We start from the raw sequence: 20,277 nt of genomic DNA on the forward strand, positions 1-20,277 counted from the left end.
CCGAAAGCTCTCTGGGGCTTGCGGCCACGAGACCCTACAACAAGGGTCTCGTCGCAAGCCCGAAGGTCGCGATGGTCTTGACCATCGCGACCATCAACCTGGCCGCTCGCTATAGCTGTGGGTGGTCACCCACAGCTATGCGAGCGGCCAGGAGGCCGCACAAAAAAAAAAAAAAAACGCCCTGATTCAGAGCGAGCGCTCTTTCAGATCGTCCGGCTCTGAATCAGGGCCTCAGTTTCTCTGGAAATTCCGGTATCATCATGACTAAGATATTTTTAATTTAAATTACCCATATCTTTCCCCACACTGCCCCTGGCATCCTACTTCTTATTCATTTGTTTACCAGTAATCTTTGTATTAGCTCTAGGAATATGGTTCTCAGTGATAAATGTAAGTAAATCAATGACTGCCATTCAATGAAAAACATATTCGTTTTCCTTGTAGTTGTCTGCGCCTTCTGGATAACAAATTTCCAGATAAGAGATCACATACCTGCACTGCAATGCTACAGATGTGTCCTCGTACATCCATGCTTTTTGCGCTATATGGCTTAAGATGCATGGAGTGACTTTGATGCTCCACCATGGGTAACGATTCCCTGACTTTCGTACTTTTGCATTTTATTCTCATTGTAGCCATATACAAACTCGCTTATAGAGTATTAGTGTTTTTGTCACAAAGTAATTGGTATAAAGTCGCACAATGATGTGTGACATGAAGCATGGCTCGCCTCACTCGTTTCCACCATATTAGCGTTGTAATTAAGACGCATATGTTTTCAAAAGTCTGTGGCAAGAAGCATGGGACGACGTTAGTCGCAAAGATTATGTTGCACCAATTGAGGCTATTTGGCCCAATTTGAGGATAGATGTATGTTGGACTCTTCTGTAGATTGCATAGAAAGAGATACAATTGGTAGCAAACACAATCTACTACATAAATCTGTAATTCTAGTGTCAACCATAGACACATTCTTAATGTAGTATTGCAGAAAATATATATTTTTAAAGTCTTACCAGCCTCTTTTGTTCTGATTATGGCAGAAGGAACACTGGGTTCCCCGATTCCTAAAATATTACTGGCAACTACTCGGAATAGATAGTCTGTCCATGGAGTGAGTCCAACCACAAGAGCTGACTCTGCGTTACCCTCCACAGTGGGAGGATCTGTATGGATAGAGAGATTATGAAAGGGCTTTAGTGGTGCATGCAAGTTTCTAAATCAATAAAAAACTTGAAAATAAAAAACGATTTTTGTAAATATTTAGGGGTCTATTTACTAAGCTGTGTTAGGAGATAAAGTGAACGGTGATAAGGTACCAGCCAATCAGCTCCTAACTGCCATTTTTCAAACACAGCCTGTGACATGGCAGTTAGGAGCTGATTGGCTGGTACCTTATCACCGTTCACTTTATCTCCTAACACAGCTTAGTAAATAGACCCCTTAACTACATATATAATGTTATGATATTAGTATTTTTATTTTTTTTTATTGTTTTGCAGCCACAGCTCCTTGTTTTGTTAACAAGCTAGACTAGAAGAAAACATGTAGCATAATGACAGTTCTAATGGAGAGCTGTCTCCACAAGCATAATACAACTATTCAATTGTTGTGTAAGGACTGAGAAGAGATATGAAACTGTCAAGATAAAGAAAAGGATTAATTCATGTCTAAAAGTGCAACATTTCCAGAGTCTGTGATTATTCTCTTTAGAATAATAAAATCAAGCTTTTAGATTTTTTTCATTAGAGGGTCTACAAATAGTGGGCTTTATTTATCAATGAGTTTTATCATTCATTTATCATTATCATTGTGTAAGATAAATGGTGCTCCAGCCAATCAACTCCCAACTGTCATTTTTCAAACAGATAACAGTTGGGAGCTGATAGGCTAGAGCTCAATTGTCCTACGCAATGATAAAGGCCTACTATCTCCTATACATGTGCAATTATTCCAGTAACAGTGACCGTCCCAAGACAGGGTATTTCCTTATTGTGTCCTTAATCCTGTTGTAGAGTATTATGATTAATCTTCCATGCGCCTGATTTCACCAAAGAGTAGGCCATACAATCTACTGCTCCCACAAAACTCACAGCATTTCCAATGACTACCAACTCTCCTGGAATGTTCGTAAGAGTCCGAATTTCAGGGGGCTCTCCCAGACTCCAAACAAAGTTCTCCTGTCTCCCACATGCTGCCCAATTCCTGAATTAGGTGGGCGGCCTGGTGATGGGATGATGGGATTCGCATTGAATTGTGTCACCCGGACCCAGGCCACCACTGAACAATGCCACCAATAGTGACTTTGAACACCAGCGGAGTGAAGTGTGGCCCAATGATGCAATCCTGGCACTACACCCCCAGCAAATCAGACATAAGAGAGGGCCAGTTGAAAGTCAATATGATGTACTGTTTAATTTTTACACTCTTTGACAGTTCATATTTTTATTATGTGACCTACAACTAATACTGACCTGTCCGTGCTGTTTTCCACACTTCTGTTTCTGGCTCACTTAACTGCACCATATAACGACTTATAGGGTTGTGATTATCAAAGCCTCGACTCCAAGTCATCTGAGCATTTGTTTCCCTCACATCCCTCACAACCACACCTCCTGGTGGACCAGGGGGTCCTGTATGAAACAATGAAGTAATATGTGACAAATGCATTTCTATGTTACAAAAAAAACCCAGCAATGTCATCACAAGCTATTGTCAGTTAATATAAATGATCAGTGTATCGCTGCTAAGTTGATGATATAAAGTAAACATGCAGACAACGATTACCTCGGATAAGGAGAGAAGCTGAAGCTGAGGCTCGGTCCACTACAGTCTGTGCTGTACATGTGTATTTCCCAGCATGCTTCAGTTTAGTATGGACTATACGAAGATCTCCAACAGCTTCATCCTGCATAAAGAATGTACTTTTAAAATTCACACTGTGGATATTATTGTATTATGTGCAATATTGTCTACCAAGAGATATGCATATTGAAATACCACAGAAAATACTGCTAGACTGCACTGAAAACCTAGAACTGCTGACAGTACCAGTTTTAGACCAAGTGGAGCTCAGGGCAAAAATTTCCTATGGCGCCCCCTTTACTTTCAACAAATCAGCCTCAGAGCCCCCTCATCAGGGCCGGTGCGAGACGCTCGGCTGGCCCTGCACAGAAGGAGACGCCGTTTCAGAGGCGTGCATAATTAAGAGGCAGTGTCATGGTACACATCACTTGATTGTATTTGACACTGAAGCACTCGCAATGCTTGCGGCAGGGTATGGTCAGCCACAAGCGCTGTGAGCGCTTCCAATGGTATTCGAAGTACCAATGGTTGCATACACTTCCTGGAGATGACGTGCGCAAGTGGGCATCTTAAGACAGGCTGGTGGACGCCAACATACACAGAGCGAACGCTCGCCAAGACATAGTGGGCCGGTAATGCCTTGATGCGCAATCGCTTGCCTTGCCAAAATTTGCATACGCATCTAGCATGCGAACGCATCTAGCGAGCGGGTCTGAATCCAGCCCTATGTGCGATTAAATGTTAATAAGATTGTGCTACTGTGTGGGGAAATTCAAATTGGGGGGTACTATTGTGTGGCCATGCCCCTTTTTCCAGTGCACTCTGTCCCCTTATAAGAAATAGGATGGAGGGTGTTTATTTATATTTTGCAGGGGGTCACCGAACATGCCCCTTTTATATGCCTTAGTGTTCCCTCATGTCCCTTTATATACCAGCCCGGAGCCTCCTCATTCCCTTTTATTTGTCTCATAGCCCCCTTCTGGATTGCACAATCTCTCTCCCAAGAAGTAGAATCTGGGTTTGATCCACTGACTGCTTTGGTCCCACCCTATATATTGGAATAAGAAAGCTCCAGGCTGGTGTGTTGTGCCTAATATTCAGACAGGGGACCAATAGCACCTACTCTATACACTAGTTTTTTATTCCACTGATAGGGCCTGATACTGAGTCGGATGCAGCGTCGATGTCGCACGCAGTTGGTTGATAAATGTAGATGCACTGTAACAGAAATGTATGGGGCATTCTAGGGTGGTGCCTGGGTGGTAACGTATAGTGGGCGTGTCGCTGAAAGTGTTTCATTACAGAGATGCTTCATTTTTTACATAGGAAGCCATATTCAGGCGGATAATCTGCACCTGCTGTCTTAAATTACCTCTGTCTTTGCTGCAAGGCCATCAAAGTGGACTGGCTCACCACCTGACCTGTGTGCATCGTCAGTGTGAATGTCGCTGTGATGCACTGACAAGGTCAGGGGAGAGGATTGTTGTGCCGATCTTACCTAGTGGTCTGTCTAATAGGTTATCCAGATTCCGACCCTGAGCAGCAGCGCCCTAGGTCCTGCCCTCCAACAATAGAGGGTGGGGCTCTGAGTCAGTGGTTTTGGGCGTGTGGAGACTTGCCGTGGGTGGGCGCATGTGTCTATTGTTCACACATGAGCATCTATCTATCTACATACAGTTTAAACACATATATACACATATATAATAAATAGTGTTGCATCTAGGGTGGCCAGAGGGCAGGGTGGATGTCAATGAGAGGCACTTTCCTGCGCACGAAAAAGAGGCATGATCACTAGAAAAGGAGGCGTGTCCTTGAGATGTGCCCCCTTTTCATCACTGCAGGGGGCGAGCCCAGCAATCACGGCAATGCTGGGCTGCCCCCAAGCTCTCCCTCAGTGTGAATAGATGCTGTGTGGCTTCTGTTCACTTGCTGGGGGAGCCATGCAGCCGGGAAGAGCTGACAGCCGGAGCAAGCTGAGACAGCTCTGCAGGCTGTCAGCATGGCGAACTCAGCGGGGGGCCTGAAAAGGAGGCAGGGTGCATTTTGACTTCTAAAAAAGGGGCAGGGCATGGTGCCCCACGAAAGAAGCCTAGCAAGACCGCTAATATATATTCATATTTGATAAGTGTCATTTTGCACATAAATTATTACATTAATATACAGTATATAGGGGAGCAGTTTGCGTTAGATTTGCAGATAATCAGGTCAGAGTCCCTTACCGCTGATACTCTTTGATAATTTACTTCCTCCTTCTCAAAGTTGATAGTCACTCCATCCAGCTCCCATGTAAATGTGAGATCCATAGTAGGATCATGGGATGCATGGCATTGCAATGTGACACTGTCTCCCTGGTTAATATCTGATCCAGAAGGAGCCAAGGTGATTCTAGTGGCTTCTGCAAGATAAAACTGAATGAGCATATCAGTCATTTCATATACAGAATACATTCTTATTAAATGTCCCCAAGGCTGCTTAACCTCCCCTCTGCTGAAGAAGATTTAGAATTTTAAGATAATATGTGCTAACTTTGGCACAACAAATAAAATCTACCCAAAATGCCCATACAAGTGGAAGCATATTGTGAAAAGTGGCTAATGCTGTGTATACACTAGACGATATGTCGCCCAATCTGGCTGATTGGGCCGACATATCGTCCACATCGGCCAGTGTGTACCCGTTATGTTGCTGACGATGCGCGCGTCTGCACGTTGTCAGCGATATCCTCCGATCTGACGGGCGATATCATTAGCGGGGGCCATGCTGCCGAATGCAGCATGGCCCCCATCGTTGTTCTGTTGCTGCCAGCATCGACAATGTGTATGCACGTGCCGATGCCGCGAGCGGGTCTGAATTAGGCCCTTAAGTTTCTGGACACACATGGGGCTAAATGTAATAGAGTGCGAGCCGGCGCCGCTGCAGGAATACAATGCGAGTATTCCAGTATTTTTAAAGCAGCAAGCACATTTTTACAGTGGGGTATGAGTGCCGGCCGCCTGCATTTCCACAAGTGCCAAAGGGCAGGCACGCTGGCACCTGTAGTTCTACTGTAAAAGTCAATAGCATCATTCTAATTTTCCCACTATTGCCCCTGAGGTCCCCATCTCCTCTGAAACGTCCGGCTTGTGCTGACTAACTTGGGGTGTTAATGCTTTGGCCGGGGAGACCTGGTGAAAGGGTCCCCTGGCTGTGGCATTACACCCAAGCTAGATTTGAGTCCGGTGCTAGTTTTAAAAAAATGGGGAACCCCACGCATTTTTTTCCCCTATTTTTAAAACCAGGACCAGCTCTGGGAGCCCCGTGCTGGTTCCTAAAATACGGGGGAACCCTTCATGGTTTTTCCCCCGTATTTTTCGAACCAGGACTGGCTCAGGAGCCCGGGGCTGGATATGCTTTGGGGGGGGGGGCATGTCATTTTTTTAATTCAAAATTAACCTTTTATGACTACTAACACGCACAAGCAACCTGCACGTATCTCACTCTAATGTGCAGGCTGCTTGTTCTGGAGAGAAACAGGGGCAGAAAACACGGGGGATTAAACGGGTAGGAACGATCATATACACCATCGGGAAACACAATCCTGACAAACATGGGAGATTGGTGTGATTAAAAATGGACAGATACGGGTCAAACACGATTCTTAGTAAACTTACCCCTTAGAGTGAGCATTGGCATGTTTATTTCTCATATACTATTTATTTTCCACATTTAGAACCTGGTTTCTTTGTCTTTGTCTTTACTCAAATTCAGGATATCTGCTTTTGTATGACCAAAGCATTTGCCTTGTTATTAGCCCCTCTTTTACATATTTCCTTTGCTAACATCAGTTAATAACACTAATAAATTAGGTGCAATTTAATCTTTTCATTCATTTGCATATTTTTTCAGTACCCAAATGCAAGTTTCTCTCATGTAACATGATCCCTTCATCATTTGTATGAATTGTGCTCTGTATCTCAGGCATAAGAGTGACAGTCACCTTGAACATTGTAATTACTAAAAACTAGGGGTGAGCGGGTTCAGATTTCTGAAATCCGAACCCCCCCGAGCCCCCCCGATCTGAGGCCGATCCGAGTCAGGCTCGACTTTTCCCGCCTGACTCGGATCTGAAATCGAGGCAAAACGTCATCATCCCGCCTTCTGGGTCTCGCGGGCTTTGGATCCTATATAAGGTACCCGCGTCGGTGCCATTTTCTCACTCGGCTGTGGACAGTGAAGAGGGAGGGTGGGAGTTAGGGCTGGCTGGGCTGTGTAGTGTAGTGTAGTGTTGTAGTGTAGTGTAGTGCAGTGTAGTGTTGTGCTGTGCTGTGCTGTGCTGCTGTTGTCCATAGGGGCTGTGTCCACTACTTCAAAGTCCATAGGGGCTGGCTGGACTGTGTTGTGCAGTCAGTTGTCCATAGGGGCTGTGTCCACTCCAAAGTCCTGTGCAGTGTCCCAGTCCTAAAGGGGTGCTGTAGTGTTGTCCAGGGGGTGCTCTGTCCGTCAGGGGTGCTCCCCCCAAGTGCTAAAAAAATATATATTTTTTCTGTGTTTGTGAATTGTGTGCACTGTGGCTGCACGTGAATCAACAAAGGAGCAGCGCCAAGCGTGCGCCTGTGTCCCATAAGTAAAAGGCCGGCTGGCTTGTCCATTAAAGGGTGCTGTAACCCCCAAAGGGCACTCCAAACAAAATAAAAAAAAATATTTTTTTGTGTTTGTGAATTGTGTGCGCAGTAGCCGCACGTGCATCAACAAAGTAGTGCCAAGCGTGCGCCTGTGTCCCATAAATAAAGGGCCGGCTGGATTGACCGCTAAAGGGTGCTGTAACCCCCAAAGGGCACTCCAAACAAAATAAAACAAAATATTTTTTTGTGTTTGTGAATTGTGTGCGCAGTAGCCACACATGCATCAACAAAGTAGTGCCAAGCGCGCCTGTGTCCCATAAGTAAAAGGCCGGCTGGCTAGTCCGTTAAAGGGAGCTGTAACCCCCAAAGGGCACTCCAAACAAAATAAAAAAATATATTTTTTTGTGTTTGTGAATTGTGTGCGCAGTAGCCGCACGTGCATCAACAAAGTAGTGCCAAGCGTGCGCCTGTGTCCCATAAATAAAGGGACGACTGGATTGACTGCTAAAGGGTGCTGTAACCCCCAAAGGGCACTCCAAACAAAATAATTTTTTTTTCTGTGTTTGTGAATTGTGTGCACTGTGGCTGCACGTGCATCAACAAAGGAGCAGCGCCAAGCGTGCGCCTGTGTCCCACAAGTAAAGGGCCGGCTGGCTTGTCCGTTAAAGGGTGCTGTAACCCCCAAAGGGCACTCCAAACAAAATAAAAAAATATATTTTTTTGTGTTTGTGAATTGTGTGCGCAGTAGCCGCATGTGCATCAACAAAGTAGTGCCAAGCGTGCGCCTGTGTCATAAGTAAAGGGCCGGCTGGCTTGACCGTTAAAGGGTGCTGTAACCCCCAAAGTACACTCCAAACAAAATAAAAAAATATTTTCTGTGTTTGTGAATTGTGTGCGCAGTAGCCGCACGTGCATCAACAAAGTAGTGCCAAGCGTGCGCCTGTGTCCCATAAATAAAGGGCCGGCTGGATTGACCGCTAAAGGGTGCTGTAATCCCTAAAGTAAACTCCAAACAAAATAAAAAAATATTTTCTGTGTTTGTGAATTGTGTGCACTGTAGCCGCACGTGCATCAACAAAGGAGCAGCGCCAAGCGTGCACCTGTGTCCCATAAGTAAAGAACCGGCTGGCTCATTTCTTAAAGGGTGGTGTAACCCACAAAGTGCACTACTCTCCAGCAAAAATAAAAAAATATTTTCTGTGTTTGTGTGCGCCTTAGCCGCACGTATATATCAATATAACATAAATGGAGGACCAAACTTTCTCCGATAAAAATAAAATAGGGAAAGATCAAGAACCACTTCCTCCTAGTGCTATTGCTGCTGCTGGGAGTTGTTCATCATCCACCACTACTTTTACTAAACAATTGACCCTCCAACAGTCCTTAGTGAGGAGGATGAAGTACGACAGCAGTCATCCTGAAGCAAAACGTATAACTGAGGACTTGACTGCTATGTTGGTGTTAGATGTGTGTCCAGTATCCGCCATTAGTGCAGTGGGATTTAGACAATTGATGGAGGTAGTGTGTCCCCGGTTCCAAATCCCATCTAGATTCCACCTGCATCCTCAAAGCAGCAGCGACAAGCGTGTGTCTGTCCGTTAAAGGGTGATGTAACCCTCAAAGTGCGCTCCACAAACAATAAAAAAATTCTTCTTTTTTTTTTCTCTTTTTGAAATGTGTGGGCTGTAGCCGCACCTGCATCCTTAAAGCAGCAGCGACAAGCGTGCATCTGTCTGTTAAAGGGTGGTATAACCCTCAAAGTGCGCTCCACAAACAATAAAAAAAATCTTCTTTTTTTTCCTGTCTTTGTTAATTGTGTGGGCTGTAGCCACACTTGCATCCTCAAAGTAGCAGCGACAAGCGTGCATCTGTCTGTTAAAGGGTGGTGTAACCCTCAAAGTGCGCTCCACAAACAATAAAAAAATTCTTCTTTTTTTTCCTGTCTTTGAGAATTGTGTGGGCTGTAGCCGCACTTGCATCCTCAAAGCAGCAGCGACAAGCGTGCGTCTGTCTGTTAAAGGGTGGTGTAACCCTCAAAGTGCTCAAAAAAACAAACAAACTATTTTTTTATGTGTTTGTGACTTGTGTGCGATGTAGCCGCATGTGCACCAACACAGTAGCAGCGCCAAGCGTGCGCCTGTGTCATAAGTCAAGGGCCGGTTTGGACATCTGGTCCGGACTGAAGGACGTGCCAACAATTTCTGACAAGTCTACTGTCACTGCATATGATACTGTCCTCAAAGCAGCAGCGACAAGCGTGCGTCTGTCTGTTAAAGGGTGGTGTAACCCTCAAAGTGCGCTCCACAAACAATAAAAAAAATTTTTTTTCTGTCTTTGTGAAATGTGTGGGCTGTAGCCACACCTGCATTCTTAAATCAGCAGCGACAAGCGTGCATCTGTCTGTTAAAGGGTGGTGTAACCCTCAAAGTGCGCTCCACAAACAATAAAAAAATGATTCTTTTTTTTTCTGTCTTTGTGAAATGTGTGAGCTGTAGCCGCACCTGCATCCTTAAAGCAGCAGCGACAAGTGTGCGTCTGTCTGTTAAAGGGTGGTGTAACCCTCAAAGTGCGCTCCACAAACAATAAAAAAATTCTTCTTTCTTTTCTGTCTTTGTGAAATGTGTGGGCTGTAGCCACACCTGCATCCTTAAAGCAGCAGTGACAAGCGTGTGTCTGTCTGTTAAAGGGTGGTGTAACCCTCAAAGTGTGCTCCACAAACAATAAAAAAATTCTTCTTTTTTTTCTATCTTTGTGAAATGTGTGGGCTGTAGCCGCACCTGCATCCTTTAAGCAGCAGCGACAAGCGTGCGTCTGTCTGTTAAAGGGTGGTGTAACCCTCAAAGTGCGCTCCATAAACAATAAAAAAATTCTTTTTTTTTTTTCTGTCTTTGTGAAATGTGTGGGCTGTAGTCGTACCTGCATCCTTAAAGCAGCAGCGACAAGTCCGTGTCTGTCTGTTAAAGGGTGGTGTAACCCTCAAAGTGCGCTCCACAAACAATAAAAAAATTCTTCTTTTTTTTTCTGTCTTTCTGAAATGTGTGGGCTGTAGCCGCACCTGCATCCTTAAAGCAGCAGCGACAAGCGTGCGTCTGTCTGTTAAAGAGTGGTGTAACCCTCAAAGTGCGCTCCACAAACAATAAAAAAAATTCTTCTTTTTTTTCCTGTCTTTGTGAATTGTGTGGGCTGTAGCCGCACCTGCATCCTCAAAGCAGCAGCGACAAGCGTGCGTCTGTCTGTTAAAGGATTACATCGGTGACAGCATCCAAGTAGGCATGTCAGAAAGTCCGTACATGTACTGGCAGGAAAAAGAGGCAATTTGGAGGCCCCTGTACAAACTGGCTCTATTTTACCTGAGTTGCCCCCCCTCCAGTGTGCACTCCGAAAGAGTGTTTAGTGCAGCCGGGAACCTTGTCAGCAAAAGGCGTAGGAGGTTGCTTCCACAAAATGTTGAGAAGATGATGTTCATAAAAATGAATTATCAACTTTTCCAGGGAGACCAGCCTCCAGAACGTACAGACGGACCTGTGGTGGTGGATTCCAGCGGGGACGAATTAATACTCTGTGAGGATGAGGATGTACACAACACTGAAGAGGGTGAGGAATCGGTGAATGAGTAGGATGAGGACGACATCTTGCCTCCGTAGAGCCAGTTTGTGTAGGGCCAGATTAATTACCAGCTTGTTTTGTGGGGGCCCAAACGAACCTATCATTTCAGCCACAGTCGTGTGGCAGACCCTGGCGCTGAAATGATTGGTTTGTTAAAGTGTGCATGTCCTGTTTATACAACATAAGGGTGGGTGGGAGGGCCCAAGGACAATTTCATCTTGCACCTCTTTTTTTTCTTTGCATTATGTACCATTTGGGGCCTAGTTTTTCAAACTGCCATCCTGTCTGCCACTGCAGTGTCACTCCTAGATGGGCCACGTGTTTGTGCCGCCCACTCGTGTCGCTTAGCATAGTCATCCAGCTACCTCGGTGCAACCTTTTGGACATAAAAACACTATTGTGAGGTGTGAGGTGTACAGAATAAACTGGAAATTAGTGGAAATTAAGGTTTTTGAGGTTAATAATAGCATAGGAGCAGAAAAATCAACACATTCTGTGATTTTAGCTGTTTTTATGCTTTTTTTCAAAAAAATACAGATCCAAAACACAAAACCCAGAACCCAAAACACGGAAGGGTGGTTTTGGCAAAACCAATCCAGATCCAAAACACGAAGAAAGATCCAGATCCAAAACCAAAACACAAAACACGAAAAGTGGCCGGTGCACACCCCTACTAAAAACATATATTCTCATCTTACCTCTCACACTCAGGATGCCAGTACTGTTTGACTTTCCCATGAGATTCTCAGCAAAACAGGTATAGTTCCCTTCATCAGATCGTGAAATATTCTTCAAGATTAGTGTTCCATTGGCTGTGATCATTACTCTGTTAAACAATTAAGCGAGACAAAAAGAGTTATTATACTTGAAGTCTCTCACATTTATTACAGTAGACAGACACTGATCTACTACAAAGCAAGAACAATATATTTGGCATGAATAGATGATCTTTGCTTGCAGCACATGCATTACACTGTTACCTGCTGCTGTTGTGCAAAAGTTCAGTCCCTTTACTCCAAAGGATGACTGGGGAAGGTGCTGCCCGTGGGTTACACTGTATAGTGATTTCCCCACCACGTGCTGCAGGAATCAGCGGTTTCACTGGTGACAGACGAAAGTCAGGGGCCAACGCTTCAGGACAAAGATAATAAACAGCATAAGAGAAAATACCATACTGGTAAGACAGGTAGACAAGAAAGGAGCCCACTCCTGCAATGTGTTTCGGACAGCGGTCACTTCACTGCTCTATTGGGAGTGGGGATCTCTGTAGCACTCCTGTACATGCTCGGTCTACTGACCACACATGTGCAGCGGCCATTGCCGAGGAGGGTTCCAAAGATATCCTCTCCTGGTAAATTATGATTAATGTAACCCATAGGCTACAGCAGCTAACAACATCTTCAGATGGTGTTAGAATTGGGATGCGGTCAATATCTTGACCACGGGGATTCCGGTGCCAGCATCCCAACAGCCAGAATCCCGACAGCCAGAATCCCAAAGGTAAGTAACGGGGTTTCAGGGAGGGATAGCATTAGGTTTTAGGCACTAGGGGGAGGATTAGGGTTAGGCATTAAGGGGGGAGGGTTAGGTTTAGGGTGTGGGAAGGAAAGGTTAGGTTTAGGCACTAGGGGGATGATAGAGTCAGGCACCAGGGAGGGAGGGTTATGGTAGGGAGAGGGGGAGGGTTAGAATACTGACCGACAAGTGTCGGTATCCTAACCCTGTCGGGATGCAGGAGTCAGGATTCTGACCGCCGGGATCCCGAGCGCTGTCATCCCATTAGAAATGGTTTTGCATTCCAGAGCTTGGATAGAGACCTATGGGGACTGCGGCTGCTATTGGATAGAGATATCTGCTGTGGTCCCCCCATCGTACATTCGAGTGATCCTTAATATTTGCAGGTATCCCCCAAAAACTGGTGTTTTCGGGGGATATGCCACAAATATTGATTGATAAATAGGCCCTTAAGTGTGGATTAGGTGCACACCATTTTTTGTGAGTCAGATTATGTAAATGACATATATAGAGAAGTTAAGAGTGAACATTTAGACAGGTGTAGGTGCATAATCTTTTGCTCCCCGCAAAAAATGAATGGAACTCTCTGCCAGCAGTGAGGTCCAGGAGAGTGAAACTCTTAAAATGAGGCACAATTTTGGACCTTTCAGTGGCACTTCTCTGGGGCAGCATTTTTAGTAACGAATTGATCAATATGGGAAAAAGCTTTAAACATAAAAAAAATGGCATTTGTAATAAAGAAAAGTCCAAATGTCCCCTTTAGTTATGCTTAATTTAAGGCAAAAGGGAGTAGTATTTGAGGAGAAGTGGAAAAGTTGATATAAAGTAAGATGGTGGACCTAAACTGATATTGGGTTAAATGTGACATTTTAATTTGTTTCATTCTGCGCATTCTCTGGAGCATAAACCAACCTGTAAAACTTGGCGCAAATTTGTTACAGAGATGCTTCCAAATACAGTAATTTGCTTGGCAGACAAATTTGTACCCTTTCAACACTTACAAAAGCATTGCAGTTACTTACTGTATAGTGAGGTGAATGGAAATGAGAAAAATAGCATGGACAGTCATATGTCACAGAGCCATCTTGTGGCCAAGTAGCACTTGATCATCAATATAACTAGTTATAAGCTTTTTTTTTCTTACTACAGTGTACAGTACGATAACTTATGGGTGGAGCAATGCTATAATGCAGTTTTACTCATAGCTTTCCTCATATTCTCAAACTTCTCAGTCTTCATAGCAAACCTTATAATGTAAAAAGCCTGTTGGTACTGTATGTTGAATTATTTAGGCAGCAATCAAATTCAGTAATAACTTAGCCAAGCTATAAAAAAAACAGTAGTATACAGTTCATGGACCAGACTTTTAAACATGTGTTGTTCGGTATTGTTTTAGGATTGAGCAAATCTTGGTGGGTGCGTATAATTTAGCAGGGAAGCAATGTTAGGGACTAAGGAGTATCTTACAGGGATGGAGAGTTAATCAATATTCTACTAAGGAGGTCTGTAATATCCTATTCTTACTGACCTTGCACACTGAGCTCTGCACTGGTGTAGATGGTACCATGTTTGTTCCCTGCTACGCATTGATACATGCCCGAGTCCTGTAGGTTCAGATTGGTGATTCTCAGCTGTCCGTTGTTTATCTCCACTCGAGCCTGAGCCAGGGTTTAAAGAAATGTGGCATAAGCAGCTACAGAAAGGATTATTTCCTTATCATAATGATTTACCCCTGTAATTGCATAGTACAATATTTGCATACCTCTCACCTGTATCACTTTCATGATTTTGGACAAATTCATGTGGTCCTGCAATCAGGACGTCTGTCTCAATTCAAAGAGGGTGGAGATGAGGGTTGGAAGTTGTTGTACCTCTTCATGTCGGGTTTAAGATGACTTACACATTTTTAGCAATTATGCAGCTATTAGGTGGTTAAAGCTCAATTTGCCGGTGATGTGTGGCAATCCCAAACAATTAAATCACATGTTGTTTAAGGAAAACTGCAAATGGTTTATTGATAAATCTCCACCACCTTTGGATGTCAAGGCCAATGCAAAACAGGTGATTTTTAAAAAATATATATGTTTCAAAGATGGATATCAAGATATGTATTTACTATTGTCTATCTGAGCTGCTGTTTGTTTATGGGCTTGTGTAAAATAATAGTATCTGCAGGATCCTTGAGGAAGGCCTTTAATGCTGGGTACACACTGGCCGATATATTGGCTGATCAATTGATCGGCCAATATATCTGCTGCACGTCGGCCAGTGTGTCGGCCATGTCTGTATACGACTCTGTTCATGGATATATTGCATTGGCTGTGCTGCACAGCCGATGGACAGATATGTCTGCAGACTGCCTGTACACATGCAGCAGCAGCTTCCGCAGGGAGGGACCCGCGGCTGCCGGATAGATGATGGCCTTTCAGTGTGTATGAACGACCATCATCTACAAATATATCTGCAGATCACTCCATCTGCAGATATATCTGTCAGGTGTGTACCCACCTTAAGAGTGCAACACATAAGGATTTGGGTGCAGGAGCACTCATACAATTTTGTATCACTTGCTCCACATATTTAATCTGCTTCTCTGTCCACATCACATCGATGACCGGTACAGGTGTTTTTTCCAGCACAAGCACATTAACAATTGATTAACATAGGAGGTATTTAGTCTGCTTCTCTGTCCACATCACATCGAAGACCGCTACAGATGTTTTTTCCAGCACAAGCACATTAACAATTGATTAACATAGAAGGTAATCATCTATACTATCAAAGAAGTAGTTGCATCTCTTCTCAAGCATTGGCCCGACCTCCAACTGCAATGGCATTTGCGAACAGGGCAAAAGTACCAAAGCCACATGGCGCTATACTGCCTTAACAGCATCATTAGGATTAACAAGTTTGCAACCTGTACAAACATACACACTAAGGTTATTTTTTCTTGTCAGAAGCCAATTAACCTACCAGATGGGGTCTTGGTGGAATCAAACCCAAGACTTCAGTAATGCATCTATTTGCACCAGGCATCTATTATAGAAATACCAATGCTGTCTGGAATACACTGATTTTCTAGGTATATTGGGCCTGATTCAGAGCCGTTCGCTCGTTCAAAAACAAGGGGTGGCTATTCAAATGATCCGTTCGCAAATTGCAGTCTGTTCACACCTCTAAGTCTGAACGAGCGAGCAAAACATACGCTCGTTTATTTGTTAAAAACGCCCCCTGGCCACTCGCACCATACGTCATGTCCGCTATTTATTAGATTAATCGAGTACATCGACCAGCGTATGAACTGCTCGCTATTCTTGTGGTTGGTGTTTGCTACCACAAATTTGTGAGCAGTTCTGGCTATAAAATAACCCAGTGACGTGGTCAATGACGCTGCTGTATTAATTCTGCACACCCATAATACGCCCGTTTTGACCTTTAAGCACGCCTGCGTTCGGATCTCCACTCCCCATTTTCAAACACCTTCCCCTGTTACCACCCACATACGCCTCATTCTGTCACTCAAAATAGCAGGCACTCGCTATATAGCGTACAAACGATTTTTGGCCGCACTGACTGGTTCGCGCATGCGTACTAAAAACCGTACGCATGCGCAGATGTGCAAACATCGCTCGGAACGAGCGTACTGCCGCTAACGAGCGGCTCTGAATGAGGGCCATTGTCTTTAATTGATATCTGTAAACTCCAGTGTGACTTACGATCTAACTATATAATTATTTATTATCTCCTAGATTTATGGGATGCTGTTTAGGCTCTATTTGTTTGTATTAGAATTTTATGACTTATATCTGGTGTGGGTGAGGTTATTGGGGGTGGGTTCAATCAGTGACTACACATGTTATGCTTTACTATATACTCAGTAGGTTACAAGGCTGCATAGGTTTTTATTTCAAAGTGGGTTTTTTTTCTAAGTGGGACTACATGTACAGCATAACTTAAAGAGTTAAACAGGAGGAAGACAGGAGGACAACATTTTAAAAGAACTCTCTATAACCTGGAAAAAATTGCAAAGGATCTTCTGAGCTTCTGGATACCCTGCAACTCCGCCACCAGATTTCATTATAACCTAGACACACCTTTTGCCAATACCCTGCTTCAGCATTGCAAGCAACTACCTGTTTGCTGAACATTTAATTCTTGTATGTTCGTATTGCGACTGCACACTGTTTAAATCATTCCAGTACCACTGTCAATTTATCTCTATACCACTGTAGAATCTACCATTGTTTCACACCTATACCTTTTTTTTTAATAATCATACTTTATAGTAATTTTAAAGTCCTGCAAGCTTGACAGCTCTAAACTCCTTTTGTTTATAATATACTATTGTAGTTGTGCCTTTACATCTTCCAGCACTGTTTTTCCTTCTATCTGATTTTGACATTTGAACTGTACTGCTCCTGTATCTCACACTCATTACTACTACTGACTTTTCCTTCCCACACCTGCAACTGCCTCATCTACACTATGTCTATTTTCTTCTACTCCTCCCTCACTCAGCAACTACATTATTTTCTCCTCTACCACCAGTTTTCACCTCTTTTCTCCATCCATAGTCCCCTCTACCTTCTCCCCCTCCTCTGTCTGTCTTCATCACATATAAGTCTCTCCACTGCATCTCCCACAACTCTAGTATTATTCACTTCTCTTCCACCATGGTCCTGCTGCACCACCACTAAACCCTGCACCCTCTCTTTTCTCCAAGTTACCTGTCCTCTTCCCTCCCCCACACCACACTAAACCTCCACCTTACCCACCACCTTCTGTCACCCTTCCTCATTCAGAAGCCAGCCACATACCCCCACACTCCTTATCCCCCTGCTCTAGATCAATATCACCTCCACACTACATCAACCCTAATAATCTCATTCTCCTCTTGCCTCTTAACTCTGTCCCTCTCTCCTGTTCCCTCTGGAAAGCCAGTTCTGTCTATAATAAACTGGTCCCTGTTCATGAGCGCCTCATCTGCAATGCCTTGATTCTTGTTGCCATCACCAAACCCTGGATTTACCCATCTGACACCACTGCTTCTGCAGGTATCTCCTTTGGGGGCCTCACATTCTCTCACACACCCTGGCCTGGAGGTTCCCATGGTGGTGGTCTTGGGGTCCTTCTATCCTTGGGTCACTCCTACCAACTCTTACCTTCTGTACCCTCCATCTCATTATTTCCATTCAACACTCATGACATTGGCCTCTTCTAAGTTCTTCAAGTAGCTGCCTTTTTTCGTCTCCCTGGCCTTCACTCAAAATTCCTCCATTACTTGGCTTCCGGGCTCTTAATCTTCAAATGGGCTCTCAAGACCCATTTCTTCCTCAATGCTTTCCAGTGCTCATCCTAACCCACTACTCTATGGCCCTGATTGAGAGCCGGACGCTCAGACCAGAGCGCTCGCTCTGAATCAGGGCCCACCTCCATTAATATGGAGTGTCCTCCTGGACGCTCATATAGCTGTGGGTCACCACCCACAGCATATACGAGCGTGCAAAATGATGGTCGCGATGGTCTTGACCATCGCGACCATCGGAACTGCGAGTAAAAGCCTGCGGTTGGGTTTCTCAACCGCAAGGCCAGGAGTGATTTTGGTTCTATCAGAGCCAAAATCACTCCCACTGACATCACTAGTGATGTCAGTGGGGCCGGCTTCAGATGGTAGGCGTTCCCTTGGGAATCAGGGCCCTCCTCCATGAAAATGGAGCGGCCTCCTGGCCGCTCGCATAGCTGTGAGTGACCACCCACAGCATATGCGAGCGGCCAAAAAGATGGTCGCGATGGTCTTGACCATCGCGACCATCGGACTTGCGACGGAGACCCTGTGGTAGGGTCTCCCAGCCACAAGCCCTGGAGTGATTTTGGCTCTATCAGAGCCAGAATCACTCCCACTGACATCACTAGTGATGTCAGTGGGGCCGGACTCAGACGGTAGGCGTTCCCATGGGAACGCCTCCATCTGGCAGGCACGCCCCCGGCACGCCCACCAAAGGGGGCGTGCTGTCAGTCACCATCGACAGCACGCCCCCTTTGATGAGACACCCCGAGCGAAGGAAAGTCCTTCACTCGTCGGGTCTCACGCATGCGCACGATGGAGCTCCCTCCGTCGTGCGCATGCGCAGTGGGGATCATCGACCCACTTGCGAGCGGACTGCCACTCGCGAGTGGGTCTGAATGACACCCTATGCTCCTTCCTCACTATCTAAGCCCATCTGTGCCACCCTGTTTGTCTGACCCTCCCCTTTACAATGTAAGCTCTCACAAGCAGGGCCCTCTTCCCTCACGTGCTTCTTCTTGCATTACTTTTACTTTCATTTACAATGGCACCTAAAACTTGGTTACTGACACCCTGCTGCTTATTTAGGTGTTATGCATCATTGTTTATAAATCATGTACTTGTCCTGCATTGTCTGTACTGTTAATAATTGTTGTCTTGTGTGCTCATTTGTTTCTGTACTTTGTAAGGCGCTGCGGAACCCTTGTGGCGCCATATAAATAAAGGATAATGATACTCACCCACTACAACAACCCACATAGCCAATTTCTCTTGCAGTCCCTGTGATTTTGCTAATTACTTGAGATGGCGTTACCTATACCCAACAATAGGGGAACTGTAAAGCAGGACAGGCTTTACTGCATCCCTTCTGGGTCAAATGTATATGTACATGCATAGCCATGCATTTCTCTGCAGCCTTTCGATGGCAGTGTTAGGCTACTGATGAGGGTGACAAAATCTCTGTATAAGGGCAGGGTTATTGCCAGGACTCCAAGTGAAGCCCCGGGATGATATATGCTGCTGCTACTGTGATATACCACGTTATAGTGCTCCCACTTTGCCACCAATAATCCCTTAATCTTCATCAAGATCTCTGAATCTGTTACAATACCTGTTCATTGTTATATTGTTACTGAAGAGACTCACCCCTACTATCGCACATGGGGGCTGTGTTTACATGCAGGGTAAATACTGGCTGCTTTTGCATGTAGCCCAGAAATGCTGGGCGGCTTTATTTTTACACTACAATTTTTATTTTTGAGTTTGGACACGCCCCTCTGAAATCGAAATCTTTCTGCACATTTTAAATTTGCCCCTGCTGCAGTGCAACATGGTTTCACCAATGTGCAAAGGTATTTGCTTTATTTTGCTTTGCTCCCAACTCATTTACACACTATCTATCAGAAATAGACAAGTATTGTGCCCTGTAATAGCTTTAGTAGAACATGTATATTCTGTAGGTAAATATTTTTATCTCACCTGCGATATAAGTGGTTTACCGTCCTGCAGCCAACGAATCGTAGGGCGTGGTTTTCCAGAGGCTGCACAGTTCCAACTAAGATCAGAACCAATCTTGGCATCAGTGTCAGAGATGATCTGTAGCCATTCTGGTTGGGCTGTCAGGAAAAGAAGGAATGACGCTGAGAATTTTTATACAGAGATAGATAAGCAGCTCGTTTTCTGTGGGGAGTATAATATACATGGCTCACAAGGAACAAAATTCTAGCAGTTTAATAAACATACAGTATCATTGTCCACTTGACTTTTGGCAATATATACTGTAATATTGCAGCTGATATTGGGCCTGATTCAGGTTGGATCGCAACTGCTATCACGGCTGCGATTATGCACACAGTGATATGCTAATCCATTGCAATCGCTATGCCGTTGCAGCACTACATAAGAACACCCACCTTACCTTACACACATCCGTAATACTTAGCAAGACTGCAAAAACATTGCTAA

The 20,277-nt window shown here is 44.6% G+C and overlaps 1 protein-coding gene across 2 annotated transcripts in view; it reads right to left on the minus strand.

Moving 5' to 3' along the window:
* Positions 1-20,277, minus strand: part of CNTN2 (contactin 2) — a 118,799-nt gene that overhangs the window by 26,379 nt on the left and 72,143 nt on the right. For both annotated transcript variants that reach the window (XM_088456464.1, XM_088456465.1), the window contains 8 exons: positions 19,792-19,928; positions 14,056-14,185; positions 11,993-12,143; positions 11,711-11,838; positions 5,025-5,200; positions 2,788-2,908; positions 2,475-2,633; positions 1,017-1,166 (listed from right to left, as the gene is read on the minus strand). In XM_088456464.1, coding sequence (XP_088312590.1) covers positions 1,017-1,166; positions 2,475-2,633; positions 2,788-2,908; positions 5,025-5,200; positions 11,711-11,838; positions 11,993-12,143; positions 14,056-14,185; positions 19,792-19,928 — 1,152 coding nt within the window. The remainder of the gene's footprint in view (positions 1-1,016; positions 1,167-2,474; positions 2,634-2,787; positions 2,909-5,024; positions 5,201-11,710; positions 11,839-11,992; positions 12,144-14,055; positions 14,186-19,791; positions 19,929-20,277) is intronic.

Source organism: Taudactylus pleione, unplaced genomic scaffold (genome assembly GCF_031769625.1).
Source record: "Taudactylus pleione unplaced genomic scaffold, aTauple2 ptg000706l, whole genome shotgun sequence".
Taxonomy (NCBI): Eukaryota; Metazoa; Chordata; class Amphibia; order Anura; family Myobatrachidae; genus Taudactylus; species Taudactylus pleione.